We start from the raw sequence: 19,938 nt of genomic DNA, 5'->3' as shown, positions 1-19,938 counted from the left end.
TAGCGATTCTTGACGATCGTGCAGCTCTATGTGGAGTGTAGAAAAAATGGTTCTTTATATTCCTGAAGTTCAGCTTTAAGCTTGTAAAAGTTTGCATAGAATTTCTGTATCGTAACAAATTGTCAGAAATGTAAAATGTTTAACTTACATGATGATGAATAGAAGGGCTAATTGAAAGGCAAAATAAAGACAAAAAAAGTCCAAATTGACTAGGTGGGCTAAACATTCTTTCAGAAAACAAAATGCTTCTCGGGTCAGACCAATGAAGAGCTGATCAGAGAAGGTTATTGTTAGGGTTTATATACACTTTACCAATTGGCCATAGAGCTGATTCAAATGATTATTCGCTTAAAAATGACTATTTAATCTAACGGAGAAAATATAGATTTGGTGTAGTTTATGTGAAATTTCTACCAGAATGAATCATCTTTTGATACTTCTTCTTGGTGATAGTAAAGCTTAAAATGTTTTATATTTCTCTGTCCTCCCCCTTCCCTGTGTGAAGTGGAAGATGGAGGAGAAGAGATCCAGTGCTGTGCATTGCTGCATCTCTCCTCTTCTCTCTCTTCCTCTTCACACATGGCTTCCAACAGCAGCAAGAGCCAATGGCTGCACAGCTCTGCTGGGTGTTTGTGGCGTGGCTCGGGAGTAAGCAGGCACTGTGTGCCTCGATAGCAAACGGCTATCTATGGAGACACACAAAGAGGAGGTGCCAAGATCGCTGGTGGGGGACCCAAAAAAGAGGAGGATCGGGGCTGCTCTGTGCAATACCATTGCACAGTGCAGGTGAGTATAACATATTTTGATTTAATAAAAAAAAAAAAATAATAATTGGACTTCAGTAACACTTTGAGATGCCAAGGGTGTACTGTTTATTTAACATGATCGTAATTGATCATTAACTAGTAAGAAGGGTCTGCCTAAAGTTAAGACAGATGCTTTTTGCTATAACTTGCCATAAGAAAGTGTTCAGTAATTGCGCTGACCATCTGCCTCCTTCATTGAAATGTATAGTTATACTCCAGAGGGTTTCACTGTAAAGCTCTAAACATTGCCTATAACATTGTCACAATTTTGAACTGTTTTGATTTAATTTTAGGATTAAATTGGTGTGTCCATATCTCACGATATCCCTTTTTTTTCCCCCTTTCAATTTGTTGGAGGACCAAGATTTGCATACCTGTATTCTACAAAGTCGTCCAGCAGGGGTTGCTCTACTCAAGCTGAATTTCTCAGCCAAAAAGTGAGTTTTTATGTGTTTGTGTGTGTAATATATACAGTTAGGTCCATATGTATTTTGACACAGGCACAACTTCTTTATTGTACATCACGGAACATACAGCCACAGTAATTACTGTATGGTTATATGGCACCTTCAGATGATAGACACTGGCACACCCTAGACAGGAAGTTCAATTCCCCATATAACCCCTCCCCTTACTTGGGAGTACCTCAGTTTTTTTTCGCCAGTGTCTTAGGTGTTGGTCACGAGTAAAGATGTGCTAGGCTGAGCTCCATTGGAATATTCCTTTGCTGGGCCAAGCTATGCAACCGGATCCATTCAAAGTGTATTTCAGGCCGAATTGAATGGAACCCGGGCCTTGTGTCCGAAGAAACAAAGTTTTGCCTGTAATCCTTCTCTTTTTAGAGAGCTCGACCCCGGGATCCATTATTTCGTTTTTTTCAGCCGTATTCCTGGCAAGGTGCTTTACAGGCCTAGGAGTGTGGATCCCCCCGATTTTTAAAAAGGGGTTCCGGTTCCTGAAGGTTTTTTTAACGGAGCCCACCGTGAAGGGTGAAGATTGGGTCTGGTTTTACCTGAACCCTGCAGCTGGGTAAGATTAAAGTAAATGTTGTCATGTCTAGAGTCACCACAAGGGCTGTTAAATGCACATACCTATTTCCATGCTTGTCAGTCTTGCCTAGGGCTTGGGCTGGAGGAAGCATGCAGCTTGTGACACAGGTAAGACGCAAGGAAGGGTTTTTTTACTCTTGGGAATGTTCCCCCACCTGTACAGCTTCAGCCCAAGAGGCCATCATGGCAGTCCTCCATCCAGCAGCTCTCCTTCACATGCGATCCGGTCAGATTGGAACCCGCTTGCGCGGGAATGCGGTATATTTGAAAAAGATGAGGGGGGCGCGGTGGGTGATCGGAGGAAGGGGGTGGGGCTTGTCGGCATGCTTCAGCGTCCACAATGCGGGCTGTACCAGCAATTGACGCTGCTGTATCCTTTGTGAATAAAAGTTTGACTTGTCCAGGTGACAATGCGCAAATGCTTATGGATCCAAGTGATAAGAGATTGGAATTCCTGTTAAATATTTTTTCCTTGGCAGGTTCAGTGGCGGCAATTGGGCTATGTTAATCCTTGAGAGACCATTTGAAACGGGTGCTCAAGGTTTTCCCTGAAAAGCAGGACCAGGAGTTAGCTGAGCTGCCAGCAGCTTTGTGTTTTGCAATTGACGCAATCAGAGATGCTATTCTTCAAACCTCTCACCCTACGCTTGGGTTGGCACATAAGCGTGGAATCTTATGATTGAAAAGTTGGTCAGCCAAAGCGCCATGCAAAAAGCTCTTGCCTGGTTTTCCTTTACGTGGTGAAAATCTGTTTGGGAATGATTTGGACAAATATATACAAAAAATATCAAGTGGGAAAAGTACCCTTTTGCCAGTTAAGGAAAAGTAAACATCCCTCATTTAAACGGCTCTTTCTCCAGTGCCAGGGGCATCAGCCTCCAGGCAGTCGTGACTGCTTCCACCGTCGGGTTCAAGAGGTAAACCTCTGGGTCAACCCCAGGGACAAAAAAAATCCTGGGGGAGGAAGCCCACAAGACAGAACACTAAAGCCTCTTTATGAATGGGCGCCCCCACTCCTTCAAGTGGGGGGAAGACTTCTGCAGTTTTCAAGGGTCTGGCAGGAAGATTTTGGAGACATATGGGTGGTCTCCACAATAGCTCTCGGTTACAAACTAGAGTTCCGAGAATTCCCATTTCCTCATTTCAAATGTCCCCAAATATCCAGAGAAAAAAGTCTCCCTTTCAATCGTTAGACTGACTTTTGTCACAAAAAGTGATTATGATGGTCCTCAGTGCCAAAACCAAATGGAGATGGCAGGCCCATTCTAGATCTAAAAGATCTAATCCAGTTCTTGAAAATTCATTCTTTTCGTATGGAATCTATTTTCCCTGCGCACCAGAAATATCTGTGTTTCAAAGTAGAAAAACTTCATTTTCAGTTTGTAGCCTTGCCTTGCCATATAGCTGCCCACCCCATTAAAGAGGAGGTCCACCAAAAAAATAAATAAATACTGCAGCTGCTGACTTTTTTTTAAATAAATGGACGCTTACCTGTCCCAGGGTCCAGCGATGTCGGCAGCTGAAGCCGATAATTCTCTCGGTAGCTGCCGCCACCATCCTCTGGGAGGCAATTGGGAAGTGAAGCGTTGCGCCGTCACTCTTCACTTCCCTGGCTCCCTACTGCGCATGCACGAGTCGCGCTGCACGTCCTAACTGGTCCCCGCTATCTTCTGGGACCTGTGTGTTTCCCAGGAAACAGCGGACGGGGGAGGGGCATGTAGTCTATACCCAGAAGTGGGTGCAAATACCTGCATTATACAGGTATCTGCACCCCCCTCCCCCCTGAAAGGTGCCAAATGTGACACCGGGGGGGGGGTCCAAAAAGCAGAGGTTCCATTTTTGCCAGCCAGACAAGATGACTGAAGACCCAGTACCTGGAAAGAGCCAGGGTGAAGGTGCCAGTGAGGGAACCTCATGGATATTGGGTCATTGGAGGGGAAGAGGGAGTATTGTGGCCTTTAGTTATGCTTTAGGTAAAATATCAAATTCAGATGTTGCATCCTGTATTTTGGACTTTAGTTATGCTGTAAGTAAAAGACCCATTTTTTTGTAACTAGCAAAAAGAGTGGCAATATGTTTGTTTTTTCCCCTGCCACATTGTTCATGGGTTCCTCCTGTTAACGTTAGTATTGTGTGACATAAACACCAGCAGATGGACACACTGAGCACTGTTGGGGGGAAAAAGAGGGTGGGTGGCGGGGTCTGGGGGAAGTGTCAGCTCATCAGCAAACTTCAGAGAACAATCTTGTCTTCAAAGTAGTTGTGTTCAGTGGGGTGAATAACGAGAGCTGAAAATATGATGGCTAAGTACAGACAATTTTAAAAATGTTGTCATGTTACAACCATGTTATAAATATCTGAAAAGTGTGGTGTGCATTTTGTATTCAGCCCCCCCCCCCCCCCTGGTTAATACTTTGTAAAACCATGTTTCACTGCAATTACAGCTGCAAGTCTTTTTGGGAATGTCTCTATCAGCTTTGCACATCTAGAGTGATATTTTGCCAATTTTTCTTTGCAAAATAGCTCAATCTCTGTCAGGTTGGATGGAGAGAGATTGTGAACAGCAGTTTTCAAGTCTTGCCACAGATTGTCAATTTAATTTAGGTCTGGACTTTGACTGGACCATTCTAACACATGAATATGCTTTGATTCGAAACCATTTCATTGTAGCTCTTGTTTAGGGTCTGTAATTGCCGTGAAAGGTGGTTCTACAAAGTATTGACTTAATACAAATGCACGCCATACTTTTCACACGTTTATTTGTAAAAAAAAATGTTGAAAATCTTCTCCTCCTCCTCCTTCTCCTCCTTCTCCTCCTTCTTCTTCTCCTCCTCCTTCTCCTCCTCCTCCTTCTCCTCCTCCTCCTCCTTCTCCTCCTTCTCCTTCTCCTTCTCCTTCTCCTTCTCCTTCTCCTTCTCCTCCATGTTGGCTATAAAAAGGGAAGGTTCTAACCTCCTGTCATTGGGAAGATTTCCCTTTGCTTCCTGTCCCATCAGCGAGGGAAATATGGCTGTCACAAAGGCCACCATAATTGGTGTCCCCATTGGAAGGTTCCCCCTCTATTACTCTCCTGGGGATAGACCATCATTTGATATTTACTTTTATTTTCAATGATAAACAGGACAAATCGAGAGGATGAATCTCCACCATGGGAGCACAGACAGCAATAAAGACTGACAGGTGTTCTAATCTCTCTCCCTTCTTTCCAAAGCCAAAAGAAAAAAAAATGTTTAACGTGATACACAAAATCTTTCTGCATTGAGGGGGCAGACTTTTTTTTTTTATTATTATTATTATTATTATTATTACTTTACTCCCAAGATTTAGGCCTTATACATAAACTAGTATATTTCTCCCCATGAGTCTGATGGCAAGATTTATTGAAGTAATTTGAACAATGAGTTCAGACAGCAGCAGTATTGGCTTGTTTTCTTGTGTGGTCAACTGGTTATTTTTTGCCTTCCACAGAATTTGTATCACAAACACTACTGATGTCAGACTGCCAGAAGTTGTCTTCTCCATTTCCAACAAGCAAGAAAAGATCACTGCAACACAAAGCCCACCTGCAAAAACTGAAGCCAAGCAAACCACCCCAAAGAGAGAACGTAGGGATGCAGGTAAAGTCAGTATCCAAGACAACAAGGAAAGTCTGCATGCTGCTGTAAAAGGAAATCTCAAATACTTTATCATTTTTTAAAATAAATATTTAATACAGGATGCTTCTATGACTGTTTGTGCTTTTGTAAAAAGCATGGTGGATTTTCTAAGAAAGCCCAGCTTCCTTTTTTTTTTTTTTTTTTTATATGTATAAATGGTGATACTCTTACAGACAGAAGTGCTTCTCCTATGACTTGTACGTGTATGTCAGTCAGAGAGAGGGAGAGACCGCAGCTGCAACACAGACTAAATGCAGCTTTGTAGTTTAAAAAAAAGAAAATTCTTGGGTAGTTCTTTAACTTCCCAGTCATCGTTGTTTGGTTGTAAATGGTGGGACACAAAAAGATATATTTTGTGCACGTATCTTTATTTTACCTAACTTCAGGGCCAGTTCACAGCACATGTAGTACAGTCCATCAAAAGCACATGGATAGTAGGTTATATGGTTTCCAGTGGCATAGTTCACACCAGTGTGGTCTGTTCCAGTTCCAGAAGCAAAGGTAAAACATGCTTTCTTTATTGTACATCACGGGACACAGAGCCATAGTAGTTACTGTGTGGGTTATATAGGCCACCTTTAGGTGATGCACACCCTAAGACAGGAAGTTCACTCCCTATATAACCCGTCCCATTACTGGGAGTACCTCTGTTTTTTTTCCACCAGTGTCTTAGGTGTGGGTCACGAGTAAAGATGTGCTATTCTGAGCTCCACTGGAATAATCCTTTGCTGGGGCAAGCTATGCAGCCAGATCCGTTCAAAGGGTCTTTTCAGGCCGAATTGAATGGTACCCGGGCCTCGTAACTTTCTACCAACATTGGTGTCAGGTTTTCATCGAAACCCCAGGATATTGTTCTATCTTCGTTTTTTCCAGAACCCTGTTCTACGGAAGAAAAGTCACTACATTCTCTTGATGTGGTGAGAGCAGTCAAAACCTACTTGAAGGCGACTGCTCAGATTAGAAAAACTGATGTTGTTTTTTTTTTGTGGTGCTTGAAGGTCCTAAAAGAGGACAGGCAGCATAGAAATCTACTATTTCTAAGTGGATTCGGCAAGTAACTGTTCAAGCTTATGGTTTGAGGAAGATTCCACCTTTTCAAATCAAAGCTCACTCCACCTGGGCTGTTAGTGATTCATGGGCAGTGCACCACCAAGCCTCCATGGCTCAAATCTGCAAGGCTGCAACTTGGTCTAGAGTCCATACATTTACCAGATTCAGTTGGATGTAAAAAGGCACGAGGCTATCGCCTTTGGAGTGCAGTGTGCTGCAGACAGCAGTATAGGTCCTTTGGTCTGAAGGTGCCCTACTTTTGTTGTCTCCCTTTCCTTAGTTAGCATTGCTCTGGGACATGCTACATAGCAACTACTATGGCTCTGTGTCCCGTGATGTACGATAAAGAAAATAGGATTTTTATAACGGCTTACCTGTAAAAATCCTTTTCTTGGAGTACATCACCTAAAGGTGGCCCATATAACCCACATAGTAACCACTTTGGCTCTGTGTCTCGTGATGTACTCCAAGAAAAGGATTTTACAGGTAAGCTATTAAAAAATCCTATTTTTTTTTTTCTGCGCTTTTTCTGGACTGTAGTGGAACGTGGTAAAATAAATCAAAATGCGTCAAAACACACATGTCCTTAAAGGAGTTGTACATTTTCAGTGTTTTTCACCTCAATGCATTCTATGCATTAAGGTGAAAAACCTTCAGTGTTGCAGCCACCCAAAGCCCCCCCTTTTACTTAATTGAACCCAATCTTTCCAGCAACTGGGACGAGCACAGCAGCTCCAGCCGCTGTCTCGGTTCCTCATTGGATAGATTCATGGCAGCAAGAGACTTTGGATCCTGCTGCTGTCAATCAAATCCAATAAAACGGGGGGTGGGGCCAACTCTTGTCTGTCAGAGGACACAGCGGCAGGACTCGGAAGCACGTCAGCATGAGTGCTCCCTCGAGGAGGAGCCAGGAGTGCCACTGAGGGACCTCAGAAGAGGAGGATTGGGGCCACTCTGTACAAGACCCTTGCACAGAGGAGGTAGGTTTAACACATGTGTGTTTAATTTTTTAGAAAAAACCTTTAGTATCACTTTAAGGTGAAGGAAAATATTCACCAGAATGAATCGAAAACACACATGCATAAACACATCCAAACGTTTCTAAGGTGTGACTTTTAAAAGTACCCATTTCTCTGTATACTAGTCCTCTCCTTTGGTTTTGTTGTTTACGTGGAGCTGAAAGCAGGGCAACTTACCTGTGCTCCACAGTCCAATGTCCATGAGGTCCCTTGCTGGCTTCTTCTCTCCTCGCTATATATTTTGCAGAAGCTTGCAAACAGGCAGGTACTTTTTTTTTTTTTTTTTTTTTATTTAAATACATTTTAGTTCTGCTTTACATCGGCTGCTGCATAGTCACTCTCTTTCCACTAAAAAGACACCACTTCCACCTACAAAGTGACTCTGTACAATTAAAACTGAATGAAGTAAGCTTAAAATGTTTTCCTCTTCTTTGATATGCTGGTGTGAAACCAAGCCCTTTGTCTACTAGTAATAAACGGCTTGTAAAAGTTATGAAAGTTATCTTATCTTAATCGTACAGGACACAGGCTTGATATTCACAGACCCTAGGTTATAGGCTTGTGCCTCCAGGTGGTTGAACGCTGGCAAAGCTTTTGAGCACGTACTCTGAGCATCCTCCTATAACCTTTCCCCACTCCATGAGTCCTCAGTTTTTTTGCTAGTGTCATAAGGTGATGAACCCTTTCTCTGTTAGAGAAGTCGCTCTAAGCATAACTAGTTTTATTATTTTAACTTTATTCTTCAGTCAACACTCGGTGTATTCTAATACAACAATAGCAGCAATGCATAAAGTTTGGTACAATCTCAATATATCCTTGGGAGCTGTACCTGGACCCCACACCACAGGGATTGCTTCTAATTTTGCTTTCTGAACTAAATCCTGGATGCGCACTCACCTCAACGTGTAGTTTGCAGCATGGTGCTATACAGGTCTAGGGCTGTGGTCCATCCCTATGGAAACCAAATCCTAAAGACCACTTTTGGGCATGTGTTCATCGTGACACGCAAAGCCTGTAGAGACCAGCAACATGGACGGGTAAGACATGTTCATATCGGACAGTAAATCTCCCCTACCTAATAATATACACTACAGTGCCTTGAAAGTGTGGTGTGCGTTTGTATTCAGTCCCTCTGAATACTTTGTAGAATCACCTTTCACTGCAATTACAGCTGCAAGTCTTTTTGGGGATGTCTCTACCAGCTTTGCACATCTAGAGGGTGACATTTTTGCCCATTCTTCTTTGCAAAATAGCTCAAGCTCTGTCAGAATGGATGGAGAGCGTCTGTGGACAGCAATTTTCAAGTCTCGCCACAGATTCTCAATTGAATTTAGGTCTGGACTTTGACTGGGCCATTATAATACACGAATATGCTTTGATTTTAAACTAGGGGTAGGCACGTTCTTTATTTTATTTTTTTCCCCCTGAAAGTCCAATCTTTGATCCAAAACTGAGGACATACTGTTAACCTAGATCACCATGGGTCTGCCCCCTGTGGGACGTTATGACAGCGCCCTACCCTCATTGTGTAATAGTGCAGGGAGTGCTCTGCATCATTGAGCATTTCCAAGTCATATCATAACGGACCTTTAGGGCACTTTCACACTGGTTCACTTCAAAACTGCGCATAAAGCGCCTATGCGTTTAATAGTGCTTTTTTTGCAGCATTTGTGGTGTGGTTTTTAAAGGGAATGTGACTCAAACTGCACCAGAAACGCTTAGTGGAGTTGTTTTTGAGGCGCATTTTGATGCGGTTCCCATTCATTTTAATTGGGGGGGGGGGGGGGGGGGGTTTGGTGTGGTTTTGTTTAGCTCCCCAAACATGCGCCAAAGATGTTGCAAGCAGGTTTTCTTTCACAACAATGAAAGCACACCGTCCCAGTGTGAAAGCATTCATTGATTTTAAAGAAGCATTTTTCTTTGAGCTTTTCATGCACCGTTGTACCGCAAAATCGCTTGAAAAACACCTCCCAATGTGAAAGAGCCCTAAAGGCATCAGTGGGAGTAAACGGTGCCCCATCTTTGGCATTAGGGGGAGGAATTGAGCTATGTTTTTGGCATTCAAGGGCAGAATAGTCCCCTATATCAGTGGGACGAATAGTGCCCCAAGGGCCTGATAAAGGCAAGCAGAGGGCCACATCCCCCCAGGCTGCAGTTTTGAGGCCCCTGCACTATGGCTTTATTGACTACATAAATAGATTTAAAGTTTAATAAAACATCCTTGCTTCATATTAAACATGACAGAAAATCTGATTGGCTGAATGTTGATGTTGGTTAGATTCACAAGAAGCATCAGATAGGTGTCTTTATTGGGGCAGTGAGTGTTGCTTTTGAGTTCACTGCACAGCTTTTGATATCATCTAACTTGTATTCTGTGTGTTTTGTGAAGACAATCCGCCGGACAAAAATAGCAAAGAGGGACAAACGGAAAAAGTACTAAAGGCTGATGAAAACTCTGCTCATCCTGAGGGAAAATCCAACAACAATGTAGAAAACACTCAAGCGAAAGAAGTAAAAAGTAACGCCAGTGAGCTGGTAAATGGTTTTTCTTTTCTTTTTATTTATTTTTTTCCCCCACAGCAAAAAAAAAAAAAAACAACTTTAAACTTAACCACTTCAGCTCTGGAAGATTTGGCTGCTCAATGACCAGGCCATTTTTTGCGATACTGCACTGCATCGTTTTAACTGACAATTGCGTGGTCATGCGACTCTGTATCCAAACAAAATTACGTCCTTCTTTTTTCCCCACAAATAGGGCTTTCTTTTGGGGGTATTTGATTGTCTCTGGTTTTTGTTTTTTGCGCTTTAAACAAAAAAGCGACAATTTTGAAAAAAAACACTTTTACTTTTTGCTAAAAATATATATTTTTTTCTCCGTTCATGCCGATCTGTGTCCTTCTACATATTTTTGGTAAAAATCGCAATAAGCGTATATTGATTGCTTTGCGCAAAAGTTATAGCGTCTGCAAAATAGGGGATAGATTTATTGCATTTTATTTGTTTTTTGTTTTTTTCTAATAAAAAAAAAAAAAAAAAAAAAAAATATATATATATATATATATATATATATATATATATATATATATATATATATATATATATATATATATATATATATATATATATATATATATATATATAAAAATAAATAAAAATTATATTATATCGGGACTGCGATATTGTGGTGAACAAATAGGACACTTTTGGGACCATTGACAATTATACAGCGATCAGTGCTATATAAATGTCACTGGCAGGTAAGGGGTTAACTGTGTTCCCTAGTTGTGTTTTAACTGGGGGGGGGGTGAGACTGACTAGGGGAAGAGAGAGATCGGTGTTCAATCTGTCTCCTCTCCCCTGATGAGAATCTGTTCTCGTTTGGTCTCGAGCGTTTGCGCCAGCCAGGCACTCGCATCGGCTTCAGGCACATGCTGCATGCCCCTAGTGGCCAAAAGGCCAAGCAACATAAGGTTTCGCCCGGCCGTGCCATTCTGCCGCAGTAAAACTGTGGCTGCTAGTTGGCAAGCAGTTAAAGGATTTGCATGTTAAATGTTGCCAATAGGTCAGAGAATGGAAATGAGCTAAAAATCAATGATGTATAGACACTGCACATTTAGGTTTTAAGAAAACGTCTGTGATGCAAGAAAGCCCTGAAACATGGGCATACCTATGCCATCCCACATGCCAAGGCAGGTGCCTTAACACCCGGTAGAAAGGCATGATGGGAGATTAAACCAGACTGCCAACTCCACACTGTTTTGAGAGTTCTCTGGGTCCACACACTTGACGGATTTGAGGTATGATGATGAGCTTCCAGGTTTTTTTTGTTTTTTTTTGTCAAAGCTAAATTGAACAAGCTGAAGTTAAAAGCTGTTTGGCTAACATGAACAGCTGCACCTTATTTTACACTCTTCAGTTATAGTAAATCAACCTCAGCATGTCTTTTCTGAAATTAAAAAAATCCTTGTTACCAACTTTTTTTTTTTCATACTTAACCACCAGCCGACCAGCCGGTGCAGTTGTACTGAATCGCCGTTATGCTAGGTCGGTAGCCGGTCGGTAGGTCTCCATCACGCCAGGCTCCCGCGATCGCTCGGGGCACACTGAGAACCGGGAACTGTGTGTATTAACACACAGTTTCCAGTTCTTTGAGCAGTGAACTGACAGATTGTCTGTTCATACAGAGTATGAACATAGTCCCATCCCCTCTTCAGTTAGAACACTCCCTAGGATACATATTAACCTCTTCATTGCCCCCTAGTGTTAACCTCTAAACTGCCAGTGACATTTTTACAGTAATCAATGCAATTGTAATCGCACTGATCGCTGTATTAATGCCAATGGTCCCAAAAATGTGTCAAAATTGTCTGACGTTGCAGTCACGATAAAAATCGCTGATCGCCACCATTACTAGTAAAAAAAAAAAAAAAAAAAATTAATAAAAATTCCATAAAACCATCCCCCTATTTTGTGGACGCTATAACTTTGGTTTTTTTTTTTTACAGCAAAAAGTTAAAAATGTTTTGTTTTCTTCAAAATTGGCGCTTTTTTGTTTATAGCGCAAAAAATAAAAACTCGCAGAGGTGATCAAATACCACCAAAAGAAAGCTCTATTTGTGGGAATAAAAAGACGTCAATTTTGTTTGGGAGCCACCTCGCGCCAACTGCGCAATTGTCAGTTAAAGCGAGACAGTGCCGAATTGCAGAATGGTCCTCGGCTTAAGCGGTTAAGCCAGCCATAGACAAAGCAAAATTCCTGCTGATCCCACCAAATTTCCATCCATGGATGGGCAGGGTGGTTGTACTGAAGTCGATTGCTCAATCAGCTTCAGTACAACCAGCCTGTTTTTTTTTTTTTTTCTTCTTTTTTTGAGCATTCCTGGTGGCTATAGCAGTCATCAATAATCATTGTATTGCAACAGCTTGGAAACCTCCTGCTGTCGGAATACAATGGCTTCTCGGGAGGGATTCTCCCCCCCCTCCCCATCAACACTAAATGTGTTGGTGGGGAAATCGAGCAATGTTGATTGCTAAATGTATGGCTTGCTTTAAAGTTCTACTTTAACTGAAGTTGACTTTCTGGCAATTTTGCATAGTAGAATGTCTAGGGTTTTGTGAGATAATTGTAGACATGTACACTTGGAGGTGCTTGCTCTGGCATGTAGCTGGCAGTTGGCTAAAATGAATAGAGCCACACGCTCACTTTTGTTTCTGGGAGTGTCCAGGGCCACCACCAAGCCTGTGTGTTTTTGAGCTGGCAGGCAAACCTCAGTGCACACTGGCTATTGTTTGTGATAAACACCTTGCACTGTAGTGCTAGGAGAAAACCAGTAAATGCAAAAACTTGACTTCACCAAATATTATTTGATGTTTCTTTTGTGGAGGATGCTTGCATTCCTATGCTCCCCAGAAAGCCAAATATGTTCTAAAAATGCCTACAAACATTTTATAATGAATCTTACCATTTTACATCTGTCATTGTGATTTTTATGCAACTTTATCACATCAGCCATAGCTAACCTTTTCTTTTTTTCTGTTGCAGTGTTATCAGATTAAAGTTGATAAAGGAGTTGCATCCTTCCAGGTATATTTTCATCTTCTATTAATATCGAACGTACTTTCTGCAGGCTGGACAGTGTTTTTAGATCTTGCGGTCCCCTGTATTCCTGAGGTCCACACTGTTATAGACAATAATGGCTGGTCCAAAAGCATGAACAAAGCTAGGTGCCTGTACGTACCTTTTTTTTAAAAGCCTAGAAGCTTAGTGCCCATAGCATGTGGTCCTTGATCTGAGCTTCATGGCAGAGGTTCTACCTCCCTATAACATCTCCTAAAGCAATGTAGGTGCACCCATGGCCAATATGAAAAAAGACCAAAAAAATATGCATCGCAGGATGCTGAGGGGTAGTCGGAAACCATGGATTGTAGTGTGGGGGCTTCCTGTATGTACAGAAGTGGTGTTTATTTAATCACACAGCCAATCAAGACCATACACCAACCAAGAATAAGGGTATTCATCTCTGTCAAGAATCGTGGGGTGGGGGGGTCTGGTGTGATCAGCCGCGACCAATCTTGTACAAATCAATGACAGGCTGCTGACAGCTGCAGTGGCTATTGCCGTGTAAACAGGCGTCCGAGGTGTTGTATGCAGTTAGGAACAGATTAGCGGCATGGGACAAAAACTGTCTGCTCAGGGCCACTCCTCTGTGAGATCTTTATTGCTTTCTGTGTCCTCTTCTTGGGGAATTTCTTCTTACAGCCTCTTGTTTCAGCAGGAAAGGACGTAAAATAAATAGGGAAATGGACAGCATTTAAAGTGGTTGTAAAGGCTCAAGGTTTTTTAACTGAAGGTAAAAAACCTTCTGTGTGAAGAAGCCCCCCCACACAAGGTACATTGGTTGTCCTGTATAACACCTAAAAAAAATAAATAAAATAAAAAACCTGGCTGATCCAGTTTCTCCCCATCCCTAGGTGTATCATGGCTGCTGAGACCAGACACTGTGGTCAGTTTACCTGCCTCTGTCATCAGCTGCCTGCTATCTGCTTTCCTCTGTGCTCCTGTGTCCTCCTCTCCCTCCACTCTCTGTGTGTGAGCCGCCCCACCCCCCCTCCTGCTGCTCTCTTAACACTAACCTCTATACACCATCAGCAGTGCCTCCTATTGCAATGTCCCCCTCTGTGAATGATTTATAAATATAATGCTGTAAATACCTAATTTAAAAGCCGAGATTGTGATCACATGACCAGCCAGCTCTCTCCTCCTCCCCTCCAGACTGGCAGCAGGGGGTATCTCGGCCCCGCCCGCTGCATGTCTCAGAGGAGAAAAGGAGAAAGCTGGCTGGTCTTGTGATCACAAACTTGGCAGTGAAATTAGGTATTTGCAGCATTTATTTTTATAAATCACACATAGAGGAGGATGCTACAATAGGAGGCAGTGCTGATGGTGTGTATACAGGTTAGAGTGGCTTAAAGTGGTTGTAAACCCTTACAAACCACTTTGACCTACAGGTAAGCCTAGATTAAGGCTTACCTGTAGGTCCAAGCAATATCTCCTAAACCTATATGGTTTAGGAGATATTTGCCCGAAAACGGGCACCGCTGTCTCCGGCGCATGGCGGCGCACTGAGCGCGGCATTTCCAAGAATGGAGCTGCCGCGCGTGTCGACTCCCGTGCGCATGCGCGGGAGTGACGTCATCGCGGCTTCGCCGAATGACAGCGGCGGAGCTACGAGACCCCACCAACAAGATGGATGCGGCGGACTACAGGGGACAGCGGCGACTTCGCTGGCTCCTGTGTCAGGTAAGTGACACATAATGGGCTACTATGCGATGCATAGTAGTCCATTATGCTTTGCCTTTGCAGGGAATGAAAGAGGAAGTAAACTCATCAGGGTTTACTTCCTCTTTAACAACCACTTTAAGACACTGGCAGTGAAGGGGATAACATCAGGGGAGATCAATGTGTTTACTGTTCCCTGGGAGTGTTTTCTAACTGGGTGGGTGTAGTGGCTGTGGAAAGACAGAGATCGGTGTTCCTGCTTAGCAGAAGCACAAGATCTGTCTTCCCTTCTCAAAGAACAGTTATCTGTCCTGTTTACAAAGAAAGTCGCTGTTCTGCTGATCTCCAGAACTGTGCAGCAGTTTTGCACAGAGCAGCCCTAATTATGCTTTTCTCTGGTCCATCGCTGGCGCTGTTGGCCCTCCTTCCTGCCAAGTGCCCCCATTGCAAGCAGCTTGCAATGAGGACACCCAAGCAGGCTTGTTCCCGAGCCCCAGCTCTGCATGTCCATTCACACACAGCTGTGGCTCGGCTCCGCTCTGTGTCTCTACTCGATGTCTGTGATTGACAGCAGCAGGAGCCAATGAGGAAGGAGTCCCAGGCTCTCTGGGGCTCTTGTGCATGAAGGTAAAAAACCTTGAGCCTTTACAACCACTTTAAGGAGTACATTGATTTCACCTACTTTCCCCAGTCTGATTGAACTGTGGAGAAACTGCAGCAAACTGTTATTGCTGTAACGTGCCCGTGAGAGTGATTGGCTGGCAATGCTAATATTTGTCCTCAAAGGAAATTGCAAATTTAGGTGCATATACTAGCTTTGTTTAACATGGTGTATTTGTCTGCTCATAGTCAATTTATAGCGAGTAAATAAACATAATTTAAATTTGACAATGTTGTACCTACACCTTCTTCTTTTTTTTTTTCAATTTACTTTCTAGTTTTCATTTAATGTGACTGCAAACTCTTTGGAGGGTCTGTACAGCTTGTACTTCCATAGCTGCCCTAAAGAAAGCAGGGAGCAGTATCCCTTCAACCTTGAGGTAAGTGTACCGATTCTAAGAATAACAAGCAAATCTATACTATTAAGAAGTCTTAAAACCGTATTAAACCCAAAACCAGGAATGTCATATATTGCAGCTTACCAGCCATTAGATGTGCTGGTTGCATTATTTTTTCAGGCCTTTGCCCTATGTTTTCACTTGGTGACTTAGCCATTAGTACACCTGTGTTTGATTGCCTAAACTCTGGATAAAGGAGCAACAGAGACACCTTTTAAACCGCAGCACTGTCAGTCTGGAGGGAGGGTAATGTTTATATGCACTAGCAGATTTAGATATACTAGCTATTTAAAGTCAGATTCCAGCCAACACTTTTTAAGCAGAGCAACAGTCCATCCGCCCCCCCCTCCCCCTTTGAAATAAAGGTTTTACATAAATTAATAAAATCTGACCATTGTAAGCAATGGTTTAGTGATACTAAACACACAATTTAATTTAAATAGTCGCTTCTATTTCTTTATGTAGATGGTGGCACTATTTTATTTAAAAGAAAACAAAAAAAGCAATCCAAGTACTTTTATCCTAATCGATATATAGTCCCATGACCCAGCTCTTTTCCAGCCTGTCTGGAGGGAAATAGTGGCAGGAGGAGCATCTCTAATCCTCTGCTGCTGGTCACATGTTATAAAAAAAAAAAAAATTAAATTGTTATATATATATATATAACGCCTCTCCAGCCTCTGTTTTAAAATAAGAGGGAGAAGAAGCCTTCATTAATCTACATATGAAATATCCTGCCCCCATTTTTGTTTTGCTGGTTAGTCGGCATGGAGAAGGAGGGAGTGAGTGGACAGTCATTTACCACTGTGTATACGTCCACATGGGCTGCTCAGAGATGGAGAGGAAATGCTCAGCATAGAAACTAACTGAAAACTGAGCATGTGCAGAACTGCTAACACTGCTCTGCAAAATCCCTAGCTGAATTGGTAGCTTGTTCTGCTGAAACATAAACTTACTGTAAGTATCACCAGGAGAAAATAAGAGCGAGCCTAAAAATTAAAACGAATCCAGCCATCACATCTAAGCCCTTGTACACACAGTCGGACATTCCGATGGAAAATATCCGATCGGACCGTGTTGTCGGATAATTTGACCGTGTGTGGACTTCATCTGACTTTTTCCGTCGGCATGTCAGACCAACAATTTTCCGAGAACATGATCCAATCGGACTTTGTCCGATTGTTTGTAGAGCATTCCCGATCGGACAAAGTGCCACACATGCTCAGATCAAATTCCTAGACCAAAGCTATTGGCAACTAGCCTGAACGTAGTCCCATCGTAACTAAAAAACATCTTCACGTTACGAATGATCGAATTTTCCATCAACTTTGTCCGACCGTGTGTATGCAACACCAGTTTTGGACAAAATCCATCGGAAAAAATCAGATGGATTTTGTTGTCGGAATGTCCGACCGTGTACAAGGGCTGGTATGCTGCACCTTAATAAATATTTGGGTTTATTACTGTTTTAAGGGTTAAGTTAGTGTTGTTGCCCTTGCTTTACCTTTTTACCTATTTTTGCATATTTTCACAGTAAAAATGAGATACCATAGTGGCCCAATCTCTAGCTGCTTCCCCCCCCCCCCCCCACGACCAATTGGAATCTGCGTAGCCCATCCTGTCACCATGGGCAAAAAGGAGAGAAGGTTGCTGGGGTTTCAAACACCTGGACCCATATAGCAACGATACACTCTGCGGGGATCGCCGGACTCCAGGTTAGCGGGCCTAGGGGTTCTCTGACAAAGTAGTCAAGGCCCTGGTAAATTGCAAAAAAAGGTCACTAGAGCCGTATATTCCAAGGCTTTGAAGAAAATTAACTCATGGTTATCTGAAAATCAAAGGTTAACTCATGATGTTCCTTCAATTTTGGAATTTTTTCAAGAGGGTGTCAACAAAGGTCTTTCAGTTAGCTGCCGTCTGTACCTTTAAAGGTACTATCAGTGCTTTTCTCCAGTTTTCTCTCTTAGAAAATACCACTATAGCTAGATTCTTCAAATACATTTCTAGGTCCAGACCAGTAGTGGTTAGAAGAGGTCCAACCTGGGACCTGTCCCCAGTGCTTCAAAATATGGTAGAATTCCCTTTTGAGCCCCTAGAGGATATTTCAGTTACCGTATTTATCGGCGTATAACATGCACTTTTTTTCCCCCTAAAATCAGGGGGAAATCGGGGGTGCGTGATTCCGGGTATTTTCGGCCGACTTTCGGAAAGCACTCGGCCGTTCTCGTCTATTTTTGGCTGGCTTTCGAAAAGCCGAACTTGGGGTGCATGTTATACGCCGATAAATGCAGTAAGTTACTTACAATTTTTCTTGTGGCAGTTACCTCAGCTCGTAGGGTGAGTTACAGGCCCTATCGGTGAAGGAGTTTGAGGGGTGTACTCACTTTAGTGAGATAGTGTGTGTATGTGTGTGTGTGTATGTATATATGTGTGTGTGTATATATATATATATATATATATATATATATATATATATATATATATATATATATATATATATATATATATATATATATTGTATGTGTGTAAAAAAAAAAAGAAAAAAATATATAATAGATTTATTTATTACACTGTCACTAACCTGCCTAATCTAGCACAGCCACTATGTAAACAGCCTTATATAGTGTAGCGCGTGGACTTGGTCGCCGTGATGGGCCAAAGGCACCATACCTTTAGCCAATTATGGCTCTCAGCAGAGCGTGCTGTGATTGGTCAAAGCATGCAGGGTCAGGTGCATGCTTTGGCCAATCATCATACAGCAGTGCACTGTGATCTCACAGTGCATTATGGGGCATTCCACAGCACTCAAATTTCCTGCAAATACCCCATATGTTCAGTTTGTTTTAGAACAAACGAACACCCGATGTTCCAGTTCAACTTACGTTTGACTCGAACCGCGGGCTCATCCCTAACGGAGACTATGATTAGCCAGCCTGTGTCCTTGTCCTGTACCCCAAGATATGGAACAAAATTCCTTTTTTTATTGCAGCTCACCAATTCTTGGATGTGACTGCATTCATTTTTGTTTTTTCTTCATTTTATTTTCATCTGGTGATCCAGCCAGCTTCTACTGGTTTTGGGTAGTTGCTCTATGTATAGAAGATAGACAGAGAATACTTGAACAGCAACACTTCATGCTAATAGTCTGCTAAGAGTAATGTTAGATGGACTTGACTTTTTTTCCCCATTTTAAGATGAAGGTTTAACTAAATGAATAGAAGCTTTCCATTGTAAGCACCCCTGTCAGTTTTAAATGGTTTATGTCAACCCTCTAACTTCCACTTCCGCTGCACAGCTTTGTCTGTGAAAGGAAGTTTAAAAATACCAGTAATATCAAAAGATGAAACAAAGTTACCAGAGGGACAGAGTGTTCTGTTAATATGATTGACAAAACTGCATCATATATGATTTTTGACTTTTTCCCTTTAGTACCACTTTACGCTATATGGGCAGATATGCGGGTCCCGATTTTTAGAAGCTTTGTTAAAAAGACTGAGCTTTTTACTTATTGGCCTTTATTGTATTTATTATTGTATTTTTTTATTTTTATTTCTGCTTTATTTTCTTTATTTTTTTTGCAGATCTATATCACAGAACGAAACCCTGATAGTTTCCTGTCTGCGGATGAAATCCCTTTACCCAAGCTGTACATCTCAATGGCTCTCTTCTTTTTCCTTGCTGGCCTTGTCTGGGTTCACATCCTTCGGAAACGCAGGTGTGAAATAAGCTTCATATATATATATATATATATATCTAAATTATGCAGAATGAAAGTAGAACAAGGGGCTGGAGCTAGGAAGTAACAAGGCACATGGTTTTGGGAACTTTAACAACCATTGTAGTGCTCTCCCTTTTCAAAATGGCAGAAATTAGCTGAAATATTCTGATGTCTAAATAGGTGAGTGGTAGTTGAAGAGGGGGAAAGAAAATTGGGACTTTGCATGAGGCATGTGACGATATTGGTAAATTCATGACATGCATTGTTTACTAGCACATTAGGTGAAACTTACCTTAAAACAAA

The 19,938-nt window shown here is 42.2% G+C and overlaps 1 protein-coding gene across 4 annotated transcripts in view; it reads left to right on the top strand.

Moving 5' to 3' along the window:
• The window catches only part of GPR107 (G protein-coupled receptor 107), a 168,788-nt gene that overhangs the window by 32,823 nt on the left and 116,027 nt on the right, over window positions 1-19,938 (top strand). For 2 of the 4 annotated variants that reach the window (XM_077478264.1, XM_077478273.1), the window contains exons 4-9: window positions 1,162-1,243; window positions 5,324-5,472; window positions 9,970-10,115; window positions 13,123-13,164; window positions 15,798-15,899; window positions 19,499-19,632. In XM_077478264.1, coding sequence (XP_077334390.1) covers window positions 1,162-1,243; window positions 5,324-5,472; window positions 9,970-10,115; window positions 13,123-13,164; window positions 15,798-15,899; window positions 19,499-19,632 — 655 coding nt within the window. The remainder of the gene's footprint in view (window positions 1-1,161; window positions 1,244-5,323; window positions 5,473-9,969; window positions 10,116-13,122; window positions 13,165-15,797; window positions 15,900-19,498; window positions 19,633-19,938) is intronic. The other 2 variants (XM_077478255.1, XM_077478281.1) reach the window with 1 other exon arrangement.

Source organism: Lithobates pipiens, unplaced genomic scaffold (assembly GCF_037356315.1).
Source record: "Lithobates pipiens isolate NorthernLeopardFrog02 unplaced genomic scaffold, aLitPip1_a1.2 Scaffold_1, whole genome shotgun sequence".
Lineage (NCBI taxonomy): Eukaryota > Metazoa > Chordata > Amphibia > Anura > Ranidae > Lithobates > Lithobates pipiens.
Note: the sequence above shows the minus strand (reverse complement) of the source record. Positions and strands in the feature narration are given on the sequence as shown.